Source organism: Leopardus geoffroyi, chromosome D2 (assembly GCF_018350155.1).
Source record: "Leopardus geoffroyi isolate Oge1 chromosome D2, O.geoffroyi_Oge1_pat1.0, whole genome shotgun sequence".
Lineage (NCBI taxonomy): Eukaryota > Metazoa > Chordata > Mammalia > Carnivora > Felidae > Leopardus > Leopardus geoffroyi.
Window position 1 is genome coordinate 88028020 of NC_059334.1, and position 23176 is coordinate 88051195.

The 23176-nt window shown below is 62.8% G+C and overlaps 1 protein-coding gene across 3 annotated transcripts in view; it reads left to right on the top strand.

Moving 5' to 3' along the window:
• Nucleotides 1-23176, top strand: part of KNDC1 (kinase non-catalytic C-lobe domain containing 1) — a 67188-nt gene that overhangs the window by 38871 nt on the left and 5141 nt on the right. Inside the window, exons 13-27 of one of the 3 annotated variants that reach the window (XM_045439332.1) lie at nucleotides 165-327; nucleotides 405-1093; nucleotides 1430-1574; nucleotides 2591-2688; nucleotides 3538-3926; nucleotides 8121-8150; nucleotides 12468-12561; nucleotides 12663-12760; nucleotides 13802-14022; nucleotides 16061-16174; nucleotides 17285-17432; nucleotides 17555-17734; nucleotides 18257-18463; nucleotides 18903-18985; nucleotides 19261-19411. In XM_045439332.1, the coding sequence (XP_045295288.1) occupies nucleotides 165-327; nucleotides 405-1093; nucleotides 1430-1574; nucleotides 2591-2688; nucleotides 3538-3926; nucleotides 8121-8150; nucleotides 12468-12561; nucleotides 12663-12760; nucleotides 13802-14022; nucleotides 16061-16174; nucleotides 17285-17432; nucleotides 17555-17734; nucleotides 18257-18463; nucleotides 18903-18985; nucleotides 19261-19411 (2810 nt within the window). Of the gene's footprint in view, nucleotides 1-164; nucleotides 328-404; nucleotides 1094-1429; nucleotides 1575-2590; nucleotides 2689-3537; nucleotides 3927-4768; nucleotides 6177-8120; nucleotides 8151-12467; nucleotides 12562-12662; nucleotides 12761-13801; nucleotides 14023-16060; nucleotides 16175-17284; nucleotides 17433-17554; nucleotides 17735-18256; nucleotides 18464-18902; nucleotides 18986-19260; nucleotides 19412-23176 lie in introns of those variants that run through there. The other 2 variants (XM_045439333.1, XM_045439334.1) reach the window with 2 other exon arrangements.

A 23176-nucleotide genomic window follows, 5' to 3' on the forward strand; every position in this document is an offset into this window, starting at 1 on the left:
CCACCCTTGACCCCGGCCGCCTCAGGCCTGTCAAAGCCCCCTTGGAGCCCCGCGGGGGGGAGGGGTGCAGCACCCGCGGGGGCGGGGAGGAGCCAGTGCACCTTATGGCAGGGAGCTGCTCCAGGGCATCTCGGGGCCCGCGCTCACGCGGAGTCTGTCCCCAGGCTTTGTTCAGGTCGGAGGGGACAGCAGGCTGGTGGCAGTGCAGGGGCCCGTGCCCACTCAACCCTCCTGCTGCGAAGCGGCCGCCTCCCTGCCGGCCGCCTTCACCTCGGCAGCCACACACTTCAAGCCCATTGTACTGGCACCACATGCAGGTGACGCCAGGTGAGCAACCCCACCCCGGAGCTGGCGGGGTCCCCGAGCCCTTCCTCAGTGCTCTCTCCTTCTCTCTGTGCTCTCAGGGACGGGGAGGGCGCTGCGAAGCAGGCTCCCGAGACCCATGGAGCAGCCCCCAGCCAGCAGATTCCCGACCAGCCGGTACCGGGTGCCGGACCACAGGGAGCAGCCCCAGAGCCTCTCGGAGAGTCCGTGCCGAGAGACACGGGCCAGGGGAACCCCTGCACCCCTCCCCCTGCCCCGGCCAGCCCGCCGGAGGAGGCTTCACCAGCGATGCCCGCATCTTCTACGGCTGTCCCACCCCTGAAGGCACAGGTGCCCCCCACGGAGCGAGGGCCAGACCCAGTAGCCCTGCCTGGAGCCTCTTCCGAGGGCCTCAGGCCTCGGCCCCCAGGGTCCAGTGCAGCCCGCCATGACCTGGGTCACCCAGCCAAGCCGCCCAGGAGCAAGGCCACTGAGGGCCCAGGCCAGGAGCCGGGGGGTCCCCCGTCAGCCCCGAGGGACCCCTCCCTGGCCAAGGCGAGTCCAGACAGCCCCAAGGGCACCTCGGTCCCAGAGCAGGATGACCAGGCCCCAGACAGTCACCGCGAGCGGCCCCTGCCAGCAGACCGCAAGCTCTGTCCGCCCAGTGTGGACGCCTCACCCCTCCCGAAGAGGACGGCCTGTCCGTCGCTGCAGGAGGCCATGCGCCTCATCCAGGAGGAGTTTGCCTTTGACGGCTACTTGGACAACGGGCTGGAGGCTCTGATCATGGGTATCACGGGGGGGACCACAGGGCTCCCCGGAGCAGCCCCAGGACCAGGGAGAGGCCATGGGGGGACGCAGTACACTGTAGGGGGCCCGTGTGAAGGGGGAGCTGGGGTCGTCACAAAGAGGGGGCCCCCCACTCGTCCATCTGCACCAAGAGCTCAGGGGGCAGAGCTGAGCCCCCCCAGGATTCGGCCGGCAGCAGAGTCTTAGGCAGGAAGAGGGACTTAGAGCCCTGGCGCCCCCGCCCGGCCCCCTGCCAGCTCCTTCCGCCCTGGAGAGCGGGGAGCACGGAAGGTGCTCTCCCACGTGGTAACTGGCCGCTGTCATTTTGCAAACCCAGGGGAATACATTTACGCCCTGAAAGACCTCACCTACGCCACGTTCTGTGGGGCCATTTCGGAGAAGTTCTGTGACCTGTACTGGGGGGAGCAGTTGCTGCACAATCTCTTCCACGTGGTGAACGGGAGGGCATCGCCCCCGGAGAAGTGAGTCCCCCACGCTGGGGCCCTGTTCCGCCTCCTCTAGGCCCTGGGCTGCCTTCCCTGCGTCCCCTCCCACCCACCTGGGCTCCAGCTCCCCGCCCTCCCCAGACTCGGCTGTCCACCGGGGTCCCCCTTGCCGGGCCTGCAGCCCACCCTGCGGGCGCCGGGCTCCTGTGGGCAGGGAGAGACAGTGTGGGAGGCACAGCCCCTGCGCAGGTACCGGCCTGAGGAGGCGGAGTGACCCGGGGCCCGGAGGGGCGGACGCCCCCCAGGGAACGGGTCAGCGCTGGGTGACAGCAGGTGGATGGGGACCCTCCCTGTGCTGTCCCCCTGCCCCCCCCCCCGCCCCTTCAGAGACTGCCCTGCTGCTCTTCTGCCGGGGCCGGCCCACCCCCTCCTGGAGGACTGTCCACAGCGATGTGGGGGGTGCCTGGAGAGGCCCGATGCCCCGACACCCAGTCCCTGAGCCCCAGGCACACCCACAGCCCTCCCCGCCCCTGTCCCGTGACTGCACCAGGCAGTGGGAGCCGCGGGACCGCCCTGCGGTGTTCACTGCCCGCCTCGTGCAGACAGGTCAACACCGCTGAACACCCCGAATCGGTGCCTGCCCCCCCCCGGGTCCCAACACTCACAGGCTCGCAGGCAGCCAACGCCCTGCATTCTCACAGCACCGACCTCCAGAAAGCCCTGTGCCAATTATTTGGGCCCCTTAATTGTTCTGGAAGGAGGGTGCTCTGTGACAGCCTGTGGCCCGCAGTCAGGGTGTCCTCGGGAAGCTGGGTGGGGCCTCTGCTAAGTGGTGTGTGTTGGGCGGGGAGGGGGGGGGGAGGGGGGAGGGCCAGGTCACCGGTGGGCCCCCACCGCAGCCCAGGTGTGTTTACGTGGGGTGAGCTCTGGGGGCTTCTGCACATCCGCCCAGAGACTCCTGCTGGAAGGCAGTGCAGGGACGCTGTGGCATCGTGGGGGGCCGACGGGCCGGGCCACAGAGGCGTCTGAAGCATCCTTCCCTCTGATGGCAGCGCTTCAGAGGAGGCCGTGTCACAGCCCCAGGGTGACGGGACTAGCGCTCCAAGTGGCTGCTCACTGTCCAGCAAAAGGCCATCGTTGCACGGGGCGGGTAAGACATGGGCTCCATCGGGGCAAGAACTCTCCATGGCGGGGTCCACATTGACTCTCTTGGCGTGGCTGGGTAATTCCAGGAGAGGCTTCCCTTTGCCCCGGGGTGCCCTAGTGTCCTCTCAAAGGCACCCAGAGCAGGGCTCGCCAGCTGGGGACCTTGTGCCAGGAAGGAGGGCTCTCCCACGCCCGCAGGTGGGTGGCACACAGGAGCCCAGTGCCCTGGGGGCCGGGGGGTCTCATTCTGCTTCCTGGAGTCGCTGGCCAGCATCCTGGTGATGGGACAAATCTTTGCTTCTTTCCTGGAAACATGTGCCAGGTAAAGAGTCTGAGGGTTATTTTCCTGGATTGTTAGCACAGGCTGCAGGATGCCGGAAGTCTGTGTAATTTCCCGGATACCGTGGGAGTGGGGCGTGGCTGTAGGAGTCAGGCTGTGTGACTGTGATCACACGTGTCATGGCCATCGGAGTGGGTGGCGAGCACAGGCACCTCACCCCACCCCTCTCCGCGTGCGCACTCCAGGAAGTTTGAGAGCAAAGTGAGGGCGCCCACCGGGCCCCCAGCGCCCTGCTGGCCCTCCGTCCAGTCTGGTTCCTCCTCGTCTACACACAAGCAGCTCACGACCCAGGGGTCTCCTCCCCCACCCCGGGACAGCCCGTGTTGGGAGGGGATCTGAGGGATCCTCCTGGGAGGCAGGACCCCTGCCCTGAACCCTCAGAGCCCTCTTCAGGGGGGCACCCTGCCATCCCGAGGGGCTCGACTGAGCGCAGTCAGCTCCTCTGTAAAGAGTTGGTGACGGACCCTGCCACTCGAGCTGCATTTTCGAGGGCGGCCGTCCTCTCCTGTGCAGGGAAGGAGAAACCGGCCACCACTCGCGTCAGCCGAGCCCCCTGCCCGCCCCCACCACTGTCTGACGTGGACGCAGACGAGCTCTCACGGGGTAACTTTGAGGTGGGATTCCGGCCTCAGAAGTCTGTCAAAGCCGAGCGGGAACAGCAGCCGGAAGCCGGAGAGCATGGGCAGCAGGGGGGGGGCCCCGAGGCAGTGGCCCGGCTGCCCCGGCCCAAGGACGGCGGCCTGGCCGTGAACCCCGGCCCGGCAGACCTCCAGAGCTGCAGCCCCGGCTGGTGCAGTGCCTTCTACGAGGCCGACTGCTTCGGCGCCGACGTCTACAGCTACGTGCAGGAGTTGGCAAGGCAGAAAGCCGGTGGGGCCAGGGATGCCGACACCCAGAGCCCGGTGAGTCCCGGGCCGCTGCCCGGTGCTGGGGGAGGGGGTGCAAGTCCCGCGTGGCGGCAGGTAGTGGGGCCTGGTGTGCACAGAGCCCCTCCCCGTGCCCCATTCCATGGCCCCCGCCTGCCACCAGCGCCCCCCTCTGGTCTGGGCACCCCCTCCACATCTGGGGTAGGAAATGGCTTCTGTCTCTTGGTGAGCTGGGCAAGTGGTCCACGCGTGGCGGGAGAGGACCTCGTGAGGGCGACCACAGTTGGGTTCGGGCCGTGTCTCTGGCGGGCCAGGCAGGTGCAGCTCCCTCCCCCCAGGCAGCCTCCTGCCCCTTGGGCAGCGCACCCACCGCGATGAGAAAAGTGTTGTGGACGCCTTGCCCATGGCAGTCCATTCAGGCCGGCCCCGGGCTCCATCTGGCCCGGCCTGAGCTTCTCTTGTGAGCAGCCCACCCCTCCCCCCGCGCCATCCTGGTCAGGGCAGCCCAGGCTCCTCCCGAGTCAGCAGGGTGACAGGAGGGCACAAACCTGAGAGTGGCCAGGCCAGGCCAGTCCTTAGGTGAGGGCAGCACCCCAGAGATCTGGACCCGAGGTTCCCCATAACCAGCCGCGCTGCCCTGGGCTGTATTCTCCCCCCGGGACCAGGGGCTCCCACGGAGGCGCACGAGGTGCGCCCCACCCCCACCCCCCCCCCCCCCCCGCCGGCAGAGCAGACGGGAAGGAACCGTCAGCGCTCAAGCATCCTGCCCTGGCGCCTCTACCCGCCCCTGCTTGACTCACCTCCTCTGGCCTCCGAGCACAAGCCCCAGAAACGTTGCGTCGCCCCGGCCCTCACAGCACCATCTGAACCTTTCCCAGGTGTTTTTGCCTTGTTGGCCTCCGGCCGCTGCCTCAACTGGGCTGCACTGCTCAGCCCTGCGCTAGACAGAGGACGGGCCCTGCCTGGTCCTGACGCACGTGTGGACGGCGGCCGTGCCCGGTGGAGCCGTGCCGCTCCTCCCGGCGTCGTGCCCCAGGCCCTGCATGTGCCGCCTCAGGCAACAGACTCGGAGGCCTGGCCTCACGCGCTGGGGGCCTCCCGTGGGGACCCGGTGCGCCGGGTGGCCCCCATGTAGGGCGCCCTCCTCTGGGACCACAAGGAAGCTCCACACCACTGTGTTGGAGTCCAGTGCCGCGGGCAGAGAGGACAGCTCCCAGGCCCGACAGTCCCCTTCCTTCCACCGGGGGGGCCTGCAGACCTCGCTGGCACTTCCTTTTCTGTAACGTGTATTTGCCCTCGGAGCTGCTGGATGTTCTCGCCCCGGCAGCCCTGGTTCTGCACCCGCGGGGGCCTTTCCCAGAAATAGAAAGTGAACAGACTACAAGGGGCAGAAGGTGCCAGCACGACTGTGGGCCACATCAGACTCCCAGTCATGGGAAACGGAGGGTACGGGGCTTGCACAGGTGGTGAGAGAACAGAGCGGGCACCAGCGACGGGGTCACGGCTCATGACAGCCCAAGACGAGCATAGGCCTCGTCACCAAGAGTGGAACAGCTTCCCCTGACGCAGGATCCTGAGCATCCCGATGCTCGTCCCCATGAGAAGAACCCACAGACCGTGAGCGCTGGGAGGCGGTGAGGAACAAGCACGCTTCACGGAACACTCACGCGTGCACACTTCCCGGCTGTGTTGCTGATAGGGCCCAGAAGCAGCAGTGAGCACACTGTCCTCCAGTCAGAGGGACCAGGGCTCCGGGGAGAAGCCACCGACCCCGGGACGCGTGAAGAGGAGCTGGGGCATCTCGTGCCAGAAAGTAAGGAGATGACGAAACAAGACGGGAGACGTCCGAAGTCGGAGGAAGCAGCTACAGAGCTCCGGAGCCCGGAGCGGCAGCAGCGTGAGAACTAAAGGAACCACGCGGGTCTGTCTTCTGACTCGAAGTGGCGCGTACCCACACGTCTGCACTGAGACAGGTGGCTGGCCCGAAAGGAGAGCGGTGACCCGACGGTGCTTCTGGAAGAAATCGAAAGCCCACCCTTAAGTTCACGTGGAACCTCGAGGAAGCTCAAACAGCCAAAACGATCGTGCCAAAGAAGAACAAAAGTGGAGGACTCGCACCTCTGGTTTCAGAACTTGTCACAAAGCTGCCACCGTCCCCACCATGTGGTCTCGGCACGGAACAGACGCACAGGCCCGTGGGGCAGGATAGGGAGCCCGAAACAAGTCCCTGCCGACGCGAGTGCTGACAGGCCGCCAGGCCCGGCCAGCGGGCAGAGGGCAGAGGGCCTGGACCATACGGCACTCTCAAAAATTAGCCAGAACGTCGGAGACCGAAGCACAAGAGCTAAAACCCATGGAGGAACACAGGGGAGGAGCTTGGTGACACTGGATTTGGAAATGATTTCTTGGACACGACACCAAGATCGCAGGCAACAGAAGTAAAAATAGATTCACCGGACTTGATCAAGATGAAAACCTGCGCATCAGAGGACGCCACCAACAGCGTGGGGAAAACAGTCACGAGTCCCACGCCTGAGAAAGGCTCAGGCTCCAGAGTACGTGAGGAACACAGAGGACTCCGCAAGCACTGAACAACGGACGACGGACTTGCACAGACATCGCTCCGAAGAAAACACACAAATAGCCAAGCTCACGAAAAGGTTGCCCAGCGTCGTGAGTCGTGAGGGAAAAGCGAATCAAAACCACAGCGAGGCACCACCTCACACACAGTAGGGTGGCCGGTACCAGAATTTGGAAAAGAAAGAAAAGAACGGAAGTGTTGGGAAGACGAGGAGAAGCTGGAGCCCTTGCGCACGGCTGGCGGGAACGTAAAATGACGCTGCCGCCGTGGAAAACGCTGGCGATCCCTCCAAAACCTAAGCCCAGAATTATCAGTGGGTCAGCAGCCCCACGTCTGTGCACCCGGAACAGCCGAAGGCGGGGTCTCGAGGGGACGCGTGCGCTCCGTGTTCCCAGGAGCCAGCAGGTGCGAGCCGCCCAAGTGTCCATCAGCAGATGAGCGGATAAATAAGATGTCCGATATGCGCACAGTGGGACGTCCCCCAGCCTCGCGGGAGGGAGACACCCGTCACGCGCGGAGGAGCCCCAAGGGCATGATGCCCAGTGACAGAAGCCAGAGACAAAAGGACAGGCCCGGTGTGACTCCACCCTCACAAGGTCCCCAGAGCCATCACGTTCACAGCCACAGAGAGAGGACAGTGGGCGCCAGGGACAGGGGAGGGGACAGGGACCTGATGTCTGATGGGGGACAGACCTTCCAGGATGGGACAGTCCTGGGGATGGGGGGGGTGAGCACACTGGATGCCACGGAACAGCTCGATGAAAATTTGTTAAAATGGTAACTTTTATGTTATGTTTCTCTTGTCACAAAAAAATTTCTAAATAAAAATTTTAAAATTAGTTGAGAAAAGGGAGCGACGACCATTGGTCCCAGGGACCTGAACTGACACCTGCAGATGTCACCATAGGTGAAGCTCTGAGTGACAGAGAAGACACGGGCAGCATCCCTGGGGAGCCCCCTTCGCCCGCCCCTCAAGCCCAACCCACCACCGTCCCCCCACCCTGGCCACAGCGGGACCGCGACCCAGGAGCCCCACTGACCCGGGGGACAAGGGTGGCAACCAGGGGCGGCTCGCGGTGCCCACACCGACTCCCCCGACAGCTGTGGGGACGGGGGATGATGAGAAGTCCAGCTGTGCCGCCTGTGTCGGAGGTCACCTTCTGCGGTCACAAGTCATGTCCTCTGACATCACAGGTCACGCCTGCTGGGCGGCTATGGACCGGCTGCCCTGTTTCCAGCCCCTTGAGTTCAGGGCCACAGAGGGTGGCTCTCAGCTGTGCGAGTGCCTGGCCCGGGCTGACGGGGCCCTGTCCTCAATTCTGTGTTGTCTTCGGGGTGGTGGCCCCTTGCAGGGAGATGCACCCCCTGGCGAGCGTGGGTGACCCATGCACCGTGCGCAGACTGTTCTTGAAAGTGGGCTCGGAGACGCGCTCAGCCCAGGAGGCTGCTGGCGCCCGCGTCCGTTCTTATCCGGACCATGACCCTGTGGTGGGGACGAGGCTCCCCGCTCCTGCCACCACTGAGAGTGGGGCCCGGTCCCGCGGTCCTCGGCGGGCGGCTCCCGCGGGGGACGGTCTGCAGGAAGCAGGCAGTTTGAGGGAAGCTGTGGAGTGACGTGTTTTCCCTTCTGTTCCTGCTCGCCCGGGAAGGCGTCTCTGCTGGAACCCGAATGCCGCCAGGTGAGTTTCCCGTGCCCTTGTCTGCATCGTGGGTGGGCTGGATCAGGCCGCTGGTTTCACGTTTCTCTCTGAGAACCACCGTGTCTGTTTCAAAACAGGAGTCCCAGACAAACTCGAAGGGTATAAAACAACCATTAGACACACTTCCACATTTGCTGCCCAAACAGAGCGAGTGTGCAACAGGTCAGGCGTTGGGGTGGGGGGTCAACCAGAGGGCATCATGTTCCCTCCGTCCGTCCCTGACCGCACAGCAGCACCTGCACACCCAGTGCGTGCCGACTGGCGCCCCAGCACGTGCCGCGAGTGGGGGCCAGGAGCCCGCCTTGCGCGTGGCCGCAGCATCTCCGAGGCGGCACACGCAGCGCGGAGGTCCTCTGTTATCCTTCGCCTGCTGTTAAAACGGGCTTTGCTTTCAGTGCTGAGGTGAATGGTGCTGATCTAGGTTCATCCTGTTATGCCCAGAGTTCGTGATCCCCAAAGACCACCAGGGAGCCGAGTCCGATGCAAAAGCAAAGAGCCTTTATCCGAGCTAGCTCGAGCTCAGTCCCCTACCTGCACCGACGCAGGGGTGAGATGCCGGGGAGAGGGAGCGAGTTTCAAAAGCACAAAGGTTTTATAGGGGTGTAGGGGCAGTTGGTGAGGTGATGGCTGTGGCCTCAGCCGATTGGCTGGGGAAGGGTCGGAGTCCTGTCACGCGGGTGGCCGGGCGGGCGTGTTTTGATCGGGAAGTTTGAACGGGTGAGCGGGAGGTTACTCAAGGGGAGGAGGCGCGGTCTGAGGTTTCTGCGATTTTCCCGGAAAGGGGCCGTGTCGGGGACATAGTCCGTCAAGGTGGAGGACACAGAACAAGATGGAATCGGCCGGCGGAGGCCCGCCCTTTCAATCCCTCTTGTCTCTCTTTGCCTACAAGTTCTGGCTTTTCCAGCTTCCTTCCGACTGTGGTTTTGTCTCCTCCCCAGCACTGGCCAGCTTTCAGGCCTGTGTAAATCAGGGGCCATGGTGTGTGATGAAAAAAACCCTCACTTGGGTTCGGCCAGGGGAAACGCCTAACCTCGAATGACCCTGGGTGTTTTACTTAGGCGCAGCCCGTCCGGCTCAGCCCGTGGTCCAGGACGCCTTCTGCTTCTGCCAAGGGTGGCCATGGCCGTGCTGCCCGGCTCCCATGTTTCTTCTCCATCATCCCGTTCTGTGTGAATTTGAATTCACATAGATTTAGTTTAACATCAGCCAAAATGGTCCTTTGCAAAGAACCAGTCTGTGGTTCAGTAGCGTGAGAGGTGTTACTGACAAACTTCACACCCAACCTTAAAACCTGAGGTTGCCGAGACGCTCACCTGGGACGAGGCCGCGTGAACCTCGTTCTGGCAGGTGTGTGACCCATCGGCCCCAGCGCCCACAAACCCGCTCCAGGAGAAGGGGTCTTATCAGCTTCTGGAAAAGCGTGCAAGGGGGCGACAGGGCTGGACAGGGCCTCATGCAGGGTGGCCTCAGAGGGTGCCCTCCCCATGGCTGTTCTGAGCCACGCAAAAGGAGGGGAGCCCTGGAACACGGGGCCGAGGCCATCCTTCCCCTCTCCGGCAGGGGCCACTGCATCATCAGAAAGCCAAGGTCACAGAGAAGCATGCATGGAGGGCAGAGACACTCAGGTCCCTACACCCAGAAGGCAGAGGAGGAGTCCTCCGCGAACACAGTTCTGCGGGGCCACCTGCATTTGCCGCTGTGTGGAGATTGGTGCCATCTGACGGGACTGCCGTCAACGATGAAATGTTCCAGATCTGCACCATCCATCAGGGCAGCCACCAGCCATGTGTGGCTAACTGAGCGCTTGAGGTGTGGCCCACGTGACCGAGGAATCGCAATTTTCATACCACTTAAATAGAAGAGCTGCCACACACGGCCAGTGGCTCCCACGTCGGAGGCACACTTCAGTCCTGCCCCCATGTACCCTGGGGGCCCGTTCTCCTCCGCACCCTGGCAGCTGGTGACCAGGGCCTCCAGCTGTCAAGTAGGGGAGGAAGATTTGGACCCGGGGCCACGTGGTGTCAAATCCCACGCTCTGCTCAAACACAGGCCCAGCCAAACGGTGCAACGGCAGCTTTGGGGCAGCTCGAGCTGCCCTCGGCAGGCTTCCTCCCCTGCCCTCGAGGGTCTCCCCTCGAGGTCTAAATCGGCCTCCTCCCCATGCGTGACTCCTCCCCTGCCCTCGGCAGCTTGCACTCAGAGGCCATGGGGGATCTGATTTACCAACGGAGATGTGGCAGGGCCACGTGGTTGTGTTTGCACCACACTCCCCAACACCAGGCACGGCCCCTGCCCCCCAGCTGCCCTGGGCCTAGAGGCTCCTACCCTCTGCTGTGGCTGTTGCCACCCCGTTGTTATCGTAGCAGCATGAAGAAGACAGCCACGTGAACCTCCTTTCAGTAAAACCACCAGAGGGAAGGGATTCAAATATTTAAATTATTATCGGCATTTTTTATTTTACAAAATCATACAGAAATAAATGCTACCAATAAAGCAAAGTCCATAGTTGTAGTTAGATAAGATCAGGGGAAAGCTTGTTTGGGTTTGAGGTGCTTAGATGTCCCCAAGTGAAGACCACAGTGTATTTGACTTTCAGATTAAGGTTCTTGTCAGTGTGGCCGCTTCAGGGCCCTGGGGCCACCTTGAACCCTGTTAACGGGAAGTTATTTCCCAGGGAGTCTGAGACCTCCCTGAGCCAACGCCTACCTTTCGCTGGTCCCCGGCCCCAGTCTGGTCCCCGGCCCCAGTCTGGTCCCTCACTGTGCCCACCCACAGGAAAAGTCAAGCCACAGCCCCAGCTGGAGACCCACGCTCAAGGCCAGCTCCCAGGGACCTGCCTGGCTTCCGGACCCCTCACTGCTCCACTGTCACATCCCTCCTCAGCCCTGGGCTTGGCCAGGTGGGGGCAGTGGGCCAGGCTGTATCTGTCAGCTCCCTCCTTGAAGGGAGGGGCCTCATCTGGATTCCGGTCCTTTCCAACATTCCCTGCCCTGAGCGGGCCTGCCCTGGGGCCTTTCCTGCCCCCTCTGTGTAAGAGAAGAACCCAGGCTGTCTGCCCTGGAGGACAGAGCCAGGGATACTGCCCCTCGGAGCGAGCACCCTTGTGGACCCTCCCAGGAGGATGCGCCTCCTCTCCCTGAAGATGCAAATTCTGCTGGAGGGAGCTGGGGCCTCTGTCACTGGGCTCCCTGGTGGGCAGTGACACGTGACCCAGCAGAACTTCCGCTGGCACCGCCGCCCTTTGGACGGTCCGCAGGCGGCAGCGTCCACACGTCCAGGCCACTGTCCCCACGCAGGGGTGGCCGAGGGGCCGCGGCAGGAACTGGGGCCAGTCGCCCCGAGTCTGTGGCAGGGACTCCGTGCTGGGGTCCCCCGGACAGCGGGGCCGAGGTGCGGGGTCGCATGGGGGTCCTGCAGGGACCTCCCCGGGCCGCAAGTGCCCCCCCCCGGCCCCTCCCAGGACCAGGAAGGGGGTAGGCATGCGCCAGGCGCCCTCCCAACTGGCCGGAAGTAGTATCTGGAGACCGCTCCAGAAGGACAGACCCTCCGTGGGCCAGGGCAGGTGTCAGGGGTGGAGCCAAGGCCAGGAGGCAGGGCCTGGGTTGCAAAGGGATAGGGCGAGGCCCCCAAGCTGTGGACCCTGTCCACCAACCCCCTCCTCTGCGGGCATCCTGGGGGCTGCTGGGGACCTGGCGGTCTGTAATTTTCTTTAAGTGGCTCAGTGGAATCCCTGTCTCTCATTGGCTGGGCTGTGGCAGCCCCTCATTGGCTGGGTTATGGCAGTCCCGCCTTAGTTGGGCTCTGGCAGTTTCTCATTGGCTAGGCCATGACTACCTCTCACTGGCTGGGCTGTTGCCAGGACAGGAGGAAACCTTCCTTCCTCCTGCGGGGTGGTGAAGTGTATCCCCCTGCAAGGTCCTTGCTGGGTCTTTACTTCACCAGGCCGTGGGCTGAGAGCTCCCTTGCTGGCCTCCCCCCGCTGTTTCAGCGCGGTTTCCCTTCTCATTTCCTAGCGTCCTTGCATCAGAGCACAAGGCCTCACATCCCAGCTCGCGGGCACAGATAGTCCTTCTGTGGCTGTTTGACAGCTTTCCTCCCAAGAACTTCCACATGATTCACATGTGTGTCCCTGCATGCTAACGTGTTTTCCGTGTGTGCATCTTGTGTAGGCCTTGCTGAGCAGTTGCTTTCGAGACAACAGACGGAAAGCCTGTTGTGAGCGGAGCCTGGGCCGCCAGCACCTCCTGCAGAGGGAGGAGGGCGGTCGCCTGGGCTCACGGGCTCTTTCCTCACTAGGAGCTGGAGCAGCAGCTCATGATAGAGAAAAGAAACTACCGGAAGACTCTGAAGTTCTACCAGAAGCTCTTACAGAAAGAGAAGCGAAACAAAGGTAATGTTGCGTGTCCACATGCCAGAGCACAGAGTTGGACAAAGGGCCCCCCCCCCCGGGAGCTCAGGGGACCACTTTGTGCCACCTCTGCCTGCCCCCAGGTTCCGAGGTGAAGACCATGTTGTCCAAACTGAAAGGGCAGCTGGAAGAAATGAAGTGCAAGGTGCAGTTCCTTGGACTGGTCAAGAAGTATCTGCAGGCAAGTCCCCCTGCGTCTCTGCCCCTCCCACCCCTGCCCCTCCCATCTCTGCCCCTCCCATCTCTCCCTCATCTCGGCCCCTCCCACCCCTGTCCCTCCCATCTCTGCCCCTCCCATCTCTGCCCCTCCCATCTCTCCCTCATCTCGGCCCCTCCCACCCCTGCCCCTCCCATCTCTGCCCCTCCCATCTCTCCCTCATCTCGGCCCCTCCCACCCCTGCCCCCTCCCATCTCTCCGCCATCTCTGCCCCTCCCACCCCTGCCCTTCCCACCCCTGTCCCCTCCCATCCCTGCCGCCTCCCATCTCTCCCCCCATCCCTGCCCCTCCCATCTCTGCCCCTCCCATCTCTCCCTCATCTCGGCCCCTCCCACCCCTGCCCCCTCCCATCTCTCCCCCATCTCTGCTCCTCCCACCCCTGCCCTTCCCATCCCTGTCCCCTCCCATCCCTGCCTCTCCCATCTCTGCCCCTCCCATCTCTCCCTCATCTCGGCCCCTCCCACCCCGGCCCCTCCCATCTCTGCCCCTCCCATCTCTCCCTCATCTCGGCCCCTCCCACCCCGGCCCCTCCCATCTCTGCCCCTCCCATCTCTCCCTCATCTCGGCCCCTCCCACCCCTGCCCCTCCCATCTCTGCCCCTCCCATCTCTCCCTCATCTCGGCCCCTCCCACCCCCGCCCCCTCCCATCTCTCCCTCATCTCGGCCCCTCCCACCCCTGCCCCCTCCCATCTCTCCGCCATCTCTGCCCCTCCCACCCCTGCCCTTCCCACCCCTGTCCCCTCCCATCCCTGCCGCCTCCCATCTCTCCCCCCATCTCTGCCCCTCCCATCCCTGCCCCTTCCATCTTTCCCCTTCCCTCAAGAGGCCTTCATGCTCTTGTGGATACCCGGGAAATCAGTCCCTGGGGAAAAAAAAAAAATCACGAAAACGTGCCGCGGTTTTTGAGAAGCCACAGCCATGCAGAGTGACTCAGCACCCATGTCCTGCAAGCACCCGGTGGCAGCAGGTCAACCAGAGGCAGCTAGCTCCCCACCCCACACACAGGTCATGTACGCCGAGCGGTGGGGCCTGGAGCCCTGCGCCCTGCCCGTGATCGTGAACATCTCGGCGGCCCACTGCGACACGCTGGATTTCAGCCCCCTGGACGAGTCGTCGTCCCTCATCTTCTACAACGTCAGCAAGCACCCGCGCGGCGGCAGGCAGAGGAAGGCCCGCGTCCTGCAGGCGGGCACGCCCCTGGGGCTCATGGCCTACCTCTACTCCAGGTGCAGCCCCCGGCCCCTGGGGGGGTGGGGGGGACTGTGGGCTCCCCTGGGCCCCTGCGCGCCTTTTGAAAGCAGGAGGGAGATGGAAACAAAGAAACAGGCCCCCAGAAGGCGAATGAGGTGAGGAAAGTCTTTGCCTCATCTGAGATGGGTTGGCGCTTTTAATTTAGGAAATTTTGAATCAGAACTTCAAGCTGCCTCGTGTCAGCTGCCGCTTGCCTCCTTTGCCAGGCTCTTGGCTGGACGTGCACCTGTAGACCTGGGCGTCTGGGTCTCAGCTGTGCCGGGGCAGGTGCCTTGGAAGAGAGACAGGGGATGTGGGATGCACAGTTAACGGCCCAGGGGACTTCTGAATTTAAACACACACAGGAGCCTCAGAGACCTGCCTGGATTCCATCCGCTTTGCTGGGTCAAAACACCCCTTAACTAATCGCGTGGCTCCCCAGGGACTGCCAGTGCGGTTGGTCCCAGCCCCTCATTGAACTATTTCTGCAGCTGCCACCTCTCGGCAGAGCCCTGCACTGGGGCCTCAGACACTCTGACTGATCCGTGCGCAGGGGCGCGTTCACCCTGCAGCATGGAGGACCAGTCCACTCACACCCAGGCTCGCAGGGATCCCCGGGCCGCCCCCTGGCCCCTCCACCCTTGTGCCCGCCCTGTCCATCGGCACAGCCACGTGTCCCCCTGGTACAGGCACAGGGCCTCCTGGCAGGTTCCCTTGACCCGATGGCCCGGCCCACGCCACAGCGGCCAGCAGGTCAGGTCTGGGTACAGACTACCTTCCCAGACAATGGCGGAGGCCTCCCCCGGTTCTGGCTTTGGGGGGGCCCGTGACACACTTGGGGGCTCCCGGGGCCCTCTTTGAGCTGAAGGCTGTGGTGGTCCCAGAACCGATAGTCAGGAGGGGACACTGGGGGCTGTCAGGGGATGAGGGAAGTACCCTGAGAGCAGAGGCGTCCTGGGCCTCCCGGGATGGCAGCCTCTTCCCGTGTTCTCCCGAGGTGGGCTGTACCCGACTGTGCTGGGAGACTTCCCCTGGCGGGGGTCCTCCGACCAGCCCTGACCACGCGCCCGATGACGGCGGGCTGTGCAAATACAGGAGACGTGCATGTGTGCATGTGTGTGTGGGGTGTGTGTGTGCTTGGGGGGGTGTGCATGTATGTGTTGAGGGGTATTACGCGGCGTGCTGTGTATGTGCGTGCACAGCACCTCCAACAAGGGGAGAGCCCTTGCTCAGACCCCGTAGGCACCCCCTTCGTGGGGCAGGCTGGACCTGACCCCGGCCGCAGCACCCCCAGCTCCCAGGAGCCCCAGGGTGACCAGGTGGCTAGGCTCCCTCACCCTCCAGACACCAGGCCTCCACCCCGAAGCCCCTTCCAGGAGCCTTGCCAGGACCCCTGCACCTTTCTTTCTGGGACTCAGTCACTGACCTGCATGGTGTCGCCCGCCCTGGGGTTCCCTGGGGCACCCCTGCGGGCGGGGGACGCTCATTCCCTCGCCTACCTGGTTTTGCCCTGAAGAAACTGAGGACTTTGGGGCACAACGAGCAGCTCTCCTTTCTAATGTAGTGACTTCCAGTTTGGGGGCGGGGGTCACTGCCTGCGCACACGAGTCCCCCCAAACAGGTTCTAGAAGCGGAGAGCGAGGGTGCCTTAAAACTCGATGTTAAAGAAGGTCCTCCCGCCAGAAATGGTTGGGAGTCCCTAACGTTACCAATACCCGCAAGCACCTTTTACTTCTCCAAGTGCTCCTCCTGGCAAGGGCCGCGCATATCCACGCGCTCACACACGCGGAACTCACACGCCTTCTCGCTCACGCACATTCACATGCTCTCTCTCTCACATCTACCTCACAACTGCTAACGGGGGCTGTGGGGAGCCGGGCCCTCCCTCCCGCTTACCTGAAGCACAGGTAAGGTCTCCTGGGAGGAGATGATGCCTGCCCGGCCCGGGGTTGGGGACGGACGCAGCTAGGAGGCGGGCGGGCGGGGCCGAGCCTTGGCCTTGCCGGTGTTCTGAGCACCTCCTCTCCGCCCCAGCGACGCCTTCCTGGAGGGCTACGTGCAACAGTTCCTGTACACCTTCCGATACTTCTGCACACCCCACGACTTCCTGCACTTCCTGCTGGACCGCATCAACAGCACCCTGTCCAGGTACGGCCCGGCCCACGAGGCGCCACACAGGTGCACGGTGGACCCCGTGGCGCCTTGTCAATGGCTGTGAAGGGCCGGGGGGGGGGGGGGGGGGGGGGGGGCCCTGCCGACCCTGGCCAGGATGATGGCTGTGCCTGGCCGGAGGAGGCAGAGCAGGAGGGAGGGTGCGAGGGGACGAGGAGCCCAGAGAAGGGAGGGAGCAGCAGGAGGGGAGAGTGGCTGGGGCACCTGGGTGGCTCAGTCGGTTAAGTGTCAGACTCCAGCTCAGGTCCTGATCTCGCAGTTCTTGAGTTCGAGCTCTGTGCTCACAGCTCAGAGCCTGGAGCCTGCTTGGGATTCTGCGTCTCCCTGTCTCTCTGCCCCTCGCCCGCTCACGCTCTGTCTCTCTCTCTCTAAGATAAATAAACATTAAAAAAAAAAAAAAGGTTTTTTTTAAAGGAGGGGAGAGTGGCCGAAAGAGACCACCGATGCTAATGGAGGAGGCAGGGAGGGGATGGCCTGGGTGGGGGCAGGGGCAGGTGGCCTGGGTGGGGGCAGGGGGGGAAGGGGGGTGCTGTTCTGCAGGCCCTCAGCCCTCCTCAGCAGCAGCACATAGGCAGCCCAGGACTGCAGTCAGGGAAGGATGTATGGACTTGTTCTGGCCTGTTCTGACCTGGCCTGTCGTCACCACAGGCTCCCTGCGCCTGCCTGGCCCATCAGCCATCACCTCCCTCCTTGGGGCGGGGACTCGCAGGGGAGACCTCCGTACCCTTTGCTCCTGCGCGTGTGGAGCCAGGCCCCCACTCTGCCTCTCGTGGCGTGTGCTCACACCGTGTGCCAGACCCCTGGCATCTCAGCCTGAGCTGCAGGGGTGGCAGGTGCCTCAGGACTGGCGCCAGGCAAGGCTGGCGGACAGGCGGCAGGCCCCTGTCCCGAGTTGCCGAGCCCGAGGCCCAGCTATGCGGCCACGGCCTCTCTCTTCTGCCCCCTGACACAGGCGAGATAGGGCTGAAACACCCCTCGAAGGCAGAGCCACGTTCAGACCCCACTCACACCCCCTTGCTGGGCAGTGCGTGACCCCCGGCAGCAGACAGACCCGGTAAAGCTTAGGTCTCTGCCGTCTGCCTCCAGGGCCCACCAGGACCCCACCTCGACCTTCACCAAGATCTACAAGCGAAGCTTCTGCCTCCTGCAGGCCTGGCTGGAAGACTGCTACACCGTGGACTTCACTCGGAACTCCGGGCTCCTGGGCAGGCTGGAGGACTTCCTCTCTTCCAAGGTGAGGGCGGCCAGAGCCAGAGCCGGCACTGCGGCAGCCCCCGCGTGCCCGTGGGCAGGACTCGGGGTGAGAGCCACCAACCCTGTCTGGGTGACGAGTGACCACCCTGTGCTTCTGCCCAGATCCTGCCCCTGGACGGCTCTGCAGAGCATCTGCTGGGCCTCCTGGAGGTGGGCACTGACCGGCGGGCCGAGGGCACCTCGCGTGGCACAGACCTGGAGGGCCCCAAGGAGGCAGAGGAGGACACCAGGCCTCTCAACGCCCTCTGTAAGAGGCTCTCGGAAGACGGCGTCTCCCGGAAGGTGGGGGCCTTTCCCGGACTGGGGGGACGGGGGGTCTCCTGGGGCAGAGGCAGCACAGCCCAGAGAACGCAGTGCACGCACGCATGCACACACACATTCACACACGCGCTTGTGCGCTCACACGTGTGGACACACGTACAGACACGCGCGCGGCCCTGTGAGGCTGGCACTTCCCGCCCGTCCTCGCCCTGGACGAGGACAGTGCAGGAGCCCCGGCCGGGTGCTCAGATGACCTCACATTCCTGATGAGTGGAGCAAATCATTGCCAGGAAATGGCCTAGGACGGGGGCCGGGTCTGAAGGGACCTGCCCATAATATATGGGGACGGCGCCACACTTCTTCAGGGGGGGATCTGCTGAGATGACCAGGACAGGTGTCCCAGAGCGGTGGGTGGCAGAGATCGGCTCTGCGGCTCTCTCTCTGAGCAAGGGCCTGGAGCCCTCCTGGTCCTCCTCACCCCCACCCCCTCCCCTCGGGGCTGCGCCTCCCGCCCCTTTAGCACCTTCTGACCTCGCCCTGCAGAGCTTCCCCTGGAGGCTGTCCCGGGGCAACGGGCTGGCGCTGCCCCACCACAAGGAGCGCCAGTACACCATCGCGTCCGCCCTGCCCAAGCCCTGCTTCTTCGAGGACTTCTACGGCCCGTACGCCAAGGCCAATGAGAAGGGGCCCTACTTCCTGACGGAGTACAGCACCCACCAGCTCTTCTCCCAGCTGACGCTGCTGCAGCAGGTGACGGGGCCGGCCAGCCTGGCGCGGGGACGCCACGGGGAGGGACGCGGGGGCCCTCGCTGGCTCTCTGGAGTTGCTGGGCGGACGTGCGGAGGGCAGTGAACTTGGCGGGCGGGGCTGCGCTCTGGAAAGGCCCGGACTCTGCTCCTACTCCCACCCCTCCCCCTGCCCACCGGGCGCCGGCGTCCCTGACACTCCCGCCTCGCGAGCGCTAGAGGGCGCCCTGTGGGCCTCCTCCCTCCTGGCGCCCTGAGCCCCGCCCCCAAGGTGTCCCGCCACCCTGGGCCCCAAGTCACTTGGCGGGTGAAGGGGGTGATGGTGACCCAATGATCCTACCTGCTGTCACCACGGCTGGGCAAAGAGGCCCCCCGAGATGCTGCCTTGTCCGCGAGGCCCCTGGGAAAGGTGCCCTGAACATCTGCGTCCTTGTCTCCGACAGGAATTGTTTCAAAAGTGCCATCCCGTCCACTTCTTAAACTCCCGGGCCCTGGGCGTCATGGACAAAAGCGTGGCCATCCCCAAGTGAGTGTGCACCTGCGGGGCGTCACCCCAGAGCTCTGGGACAGACAGATGGCTGGTGGCAGGGGCCCGGGGGCTTCCCCTGAGTGTCTCGTGGACACCCTTGGCCAAAGGGAGACGCCGATGTCACAAACGTCCTCAGAGCCGGACGCTCCCCGCTCCGCAGAGCCCATCCTGCCGGCCCCACCCGAGTCCGGAGAGCCCCCTGCGGCCCCAGGGGCCCGGGCAGGGCCGCGGCCGCACGTCCTCGCCGGGATGCACACGCCTGTCTCTTCCAGGGCCAGCTCCTCCGAGCCTCCGACCGCCAAGACGTGCAGCTTGTTTCTGCCCAACTACGTCCAGGACAAGTACCTGCTGCAGCTTCTGAGAAGCGCAGACGACGTCAGCACCTGGGTGGCGGCTGAAATCGTGACCAGCCACACCTCCAAGGTGGGTGCCCGTCTCACAGGAGGGCCAGCGTGTAGCCGCAGGGGCGCGGCGCCTCACGGGGGGCCCCAGTCGTCCGTTCTCCGGGCACGGGGCAGCCTCAGACTCCGCCCGAGCAAGGGTGAGAGCCGTGTCACCGCCTCTGTCGACAGCATCAGGCGCCCCACCCGGCTCGCCCGCCGGGCACCGTCTGTCGCACCCCGACCCGACACCGCAAATGCGCACCGGCTCTGAGCGCCACGGCGGCCCCTCGTCCGTGCCACTTCCACACGTGTGCCTGTGCACACCTACAGGGTCACACGTGCACGTGCAGTCTTACACAAATGCACTCCCTCACACACATACCCCCTCACGCACCCACAGCCACGTGCTCATTCCCTCACACACACTCACACACTCACACTCCCTCTCACACTCGCACGCGCAGCCGCGGGGCTGGGAACTGTGACTCCCGGCCTTCCCTTCCCGCTCACCTGAATTTTTCGAGGGTGGGGACCAGCTTGGTTCCTGTCACAGCCCTGCAGCCAGTACAGTGCCTGTTCTCAGCAGGTTCGTGGGATAAACAAACCGGGTCAGCGGTCCAGTCAAGGTGAAGGTCTTGCCGTTCTAGGGCCCCTTCTACGCCCCGCCGGCCTTCCCCCTGACGGCCAGTCTCTCAGCCTGAACTGACCCACCTGCTTCCGGCAGTGCACCAGGCAGGCCAGGAGGGACAGTCCCCTGCCTCAGAGCCGGCGCCTCCCTCCGGGTTCCCACTCACTCACGAGGGGCTGGGGGAGGACGGAGTCCCCGGGCCCCGGTGCGTCCCGAAGGCCTCCGCTTTCCTGCCACCTGAGGCCAGCCCTGGCACGGGGCATCGCCGAGTCCTGCCCACCTGAACTGCCACACTGGCATGCTGAGGAATGAGGTTGGGACCACAAGGGCTCCTCCCGTGGGCGGATTCCCACCCCTTCGCAGGCGAAGCAACCTGAGGGCAAACTCTGGCCCAAACATAGGGCTCCTCCTGCGAGATCCCCATCACCGCTGCCCCTGGGCTGAGCATGACGGGGGAGCTCAGGGGTGGGGGACGCCATCGTTCTGCCCCCGGAGCCGCCCCCAAGCCCACAGGGGCCACCCCCCCACCCCCCATCACATGGCAAAGCACAGAAAAGTCTATCCCAGCACCTGTCTGCAATTTCTTTTCTTTCTTTAATATTTCTCTGTGTCCCCCTGACCCCAAAACCCACAGGGCAACCCAAGACCCATTAGCAAGTGCAGAGTTCTCTACATTTTCCCCCTTAGGGGAGAATTTTCGTACTTTAGAGATTTATTAGCCTTCACTTCTCCAAGATGTGGGAACAGGGAGCCTGGGCTTACCCGGTTTGTTCTAATCCACGACGTTACAAATATCATGACATCGGAACGTAGCTTCCCTAAACCAGGTCTTCAAACAGGGGCCTGTGTGGTTAGTCCTCACGAGGACTTCCAAGGACAGGGCCAAGGACAATCCACAGCCACGCCACGGCCCTCCCAGGATTATCCCTATGTGAGTCCCCAAAAAGAGGGTCGAAGGCCCCCTCCCAGCCTGAGAGGGAAGGTGAGCTCGGTGTCCCGAGTCTGCGGTGCCTGCCCAGCAGGCCCACACGGAGCAGCACGACACCTTTGCGGGCCCGGCGGTCAGCACGATGGAGCGGATCTCTGGGCGCACACCCGGGCACCCAGCCTGGAAGGACAGTAGGGACCATGGTGTCACTGGGGCAGAACGCCTCCTGTTGTCGCGAACGGGCCCTGTGTCCCCACAAGCAAAAGACAGAATCATTCAAGTGGGCAGTCCTCAGCCGCATGCAGGAACCACCGGGGCCAAGAGCCTGTGCAGCTCATCGGGGGACGTGTTTCCAAGGAAACCGCACGTGAACCTTCGACAAAAGTGTTTGTCACGTTCCGACGGATGCATTGTTTCACGTGTTGTGTGTTATTTACTGTAATGTCAGAACAATCCAGAAGACTGGCTTCTCCATTTGTCAACTGTGGTCACAGAAAACTGTCAACATTCACATTCTGAGGCAGAGAATGCAGCGGGGCCCTGGGGACAGCATACATCCCACGCACGTGACGCGCTGGGGAAAACGGAATGGAAGTACGAGGTGAAGAACAGGAAACGGTGTGGAGGTCGTCACCTTCAAGAGAAACTTGTTGACTTTTTTTAGGTGAATAATGGTGGGTTTGAAGGCAAAACCGCATTTCGACTTCTTCAGGTAGTTTTCCAAGTGATAGAACACAACAGCCAAGAGAAAGAAGCCACCCAAAGGTCCATCCACGGACAAGTGGGTAGACAAAAGGTGGCCTGTCCACGCTATGGAATAGTAGCCAGGCTTAAAAGGGAATAAAGTCGGGGCGCCTGGGTGGCTCAGTCGGTTAAGTGTCCGACTTCGGCTCAGGTCATGATCTTGTGGTTCACAAGTTCGAGCCCCGCGTCGGGCTCTGTGCTGACGGCTCGGAGCCTGGAGCCTGCTTCGGATGCTGTGTCTCCCTCTCTCTCTGACCCTCCCCCATTCATGCTCTGTCTCTCTCTGTCCCAAAAATAAATAAACGTCGAAAAAAAAAAAAAAGGGAATAAAGTCATGATACAGGCTCTGGCGTGGCTGAGCCTGGAGCACGTCATGCTCAGGGAATAAGCCAGTTCCAGAAAGACAAATGCTGTGATTCCGCTCTAGGAGATCTCTGGGGGTGTTCCAGCCACACAGACAGAAGGTAGAAAGGTGGGGGCAGGAGATGGGGGTAGCTGTTTGACAGTTGTGGCCTCAGTTTTACCAGAAGAAAGCTCTAGAGATCTGTGACACAACCCAGTGTCACTAACGCTGCGGAGCTCTATTAAGAGTGCTTACAAGAGTCAATTTTCTACTGCATATTTTTTACCACATTTTTTTAAACACAAAAATGTGATGGAACAGTTTTATCTGAAAGTGCTGGAAATTACATACTTCACATCTATTTAAATACTTACTTATTTTTGAGAGAGAGCACACGCAAGCAGGGAAGGGGCAGAGAGAGAATCCCAAGCAGACTCCGCGTCGTCAGAGCAGAGTCTGGCACCGAGCTCAATCCCACAAATCTGAGCCGAAATCAAGAGTCGGACACAACTGACAGAACCACCCAGGCACCCCTATTTTGCATCTGTTTAAATATATGAAGAAAAAAGTGGGATGTCAACTTAAAAAGTATGAGCGAGTAAATGTTTTCCAAGACTCTTTAAGAAGCACTCAGGCCAGACAGCTGGGAGGCCACCATGGTGGATGAGCTCCAGGGGCCCATCTGTGTGACCTTCGATGGCATCAGAATCACCGCAGACAAGGTCAAGTCCAGTGGAAAGACATGTGGTTGGGATCCGCAGGCAGGCAACTGTTCCCGCCTGAAGGATGGCCCTGGCCCTGGTGACAGTTTATAGGGTGAGGCAGCTCTGCAATGAAGGGTCAGCTGAATTCTCTAGAATCTTCTAGAAGCCTCTGGAATTGTGTGAAATCCAAGTGCTATCTGTGGGTCCATGAACCCAGGACCTCAGGCCTCCGAAATGGCACATGCGGTTAGGAATGAGAATCCCACCGGGTGTTCCTATCAAATCTGGTGAATTTGCCAAATCTGCTGACTGGCCACCCGCAGAGGAGCAGTGGGGCCCGTGGACCCACCCCCTGGTCAGGCGCTGAAGCCCTTCCTGCAGTGGAGTCGCGCCAGGCAGATGAGAAGCTGCTCTTGGCCACGAGATGCATCGGCTCCGGGGTGCCCTTCTGGGTCCTA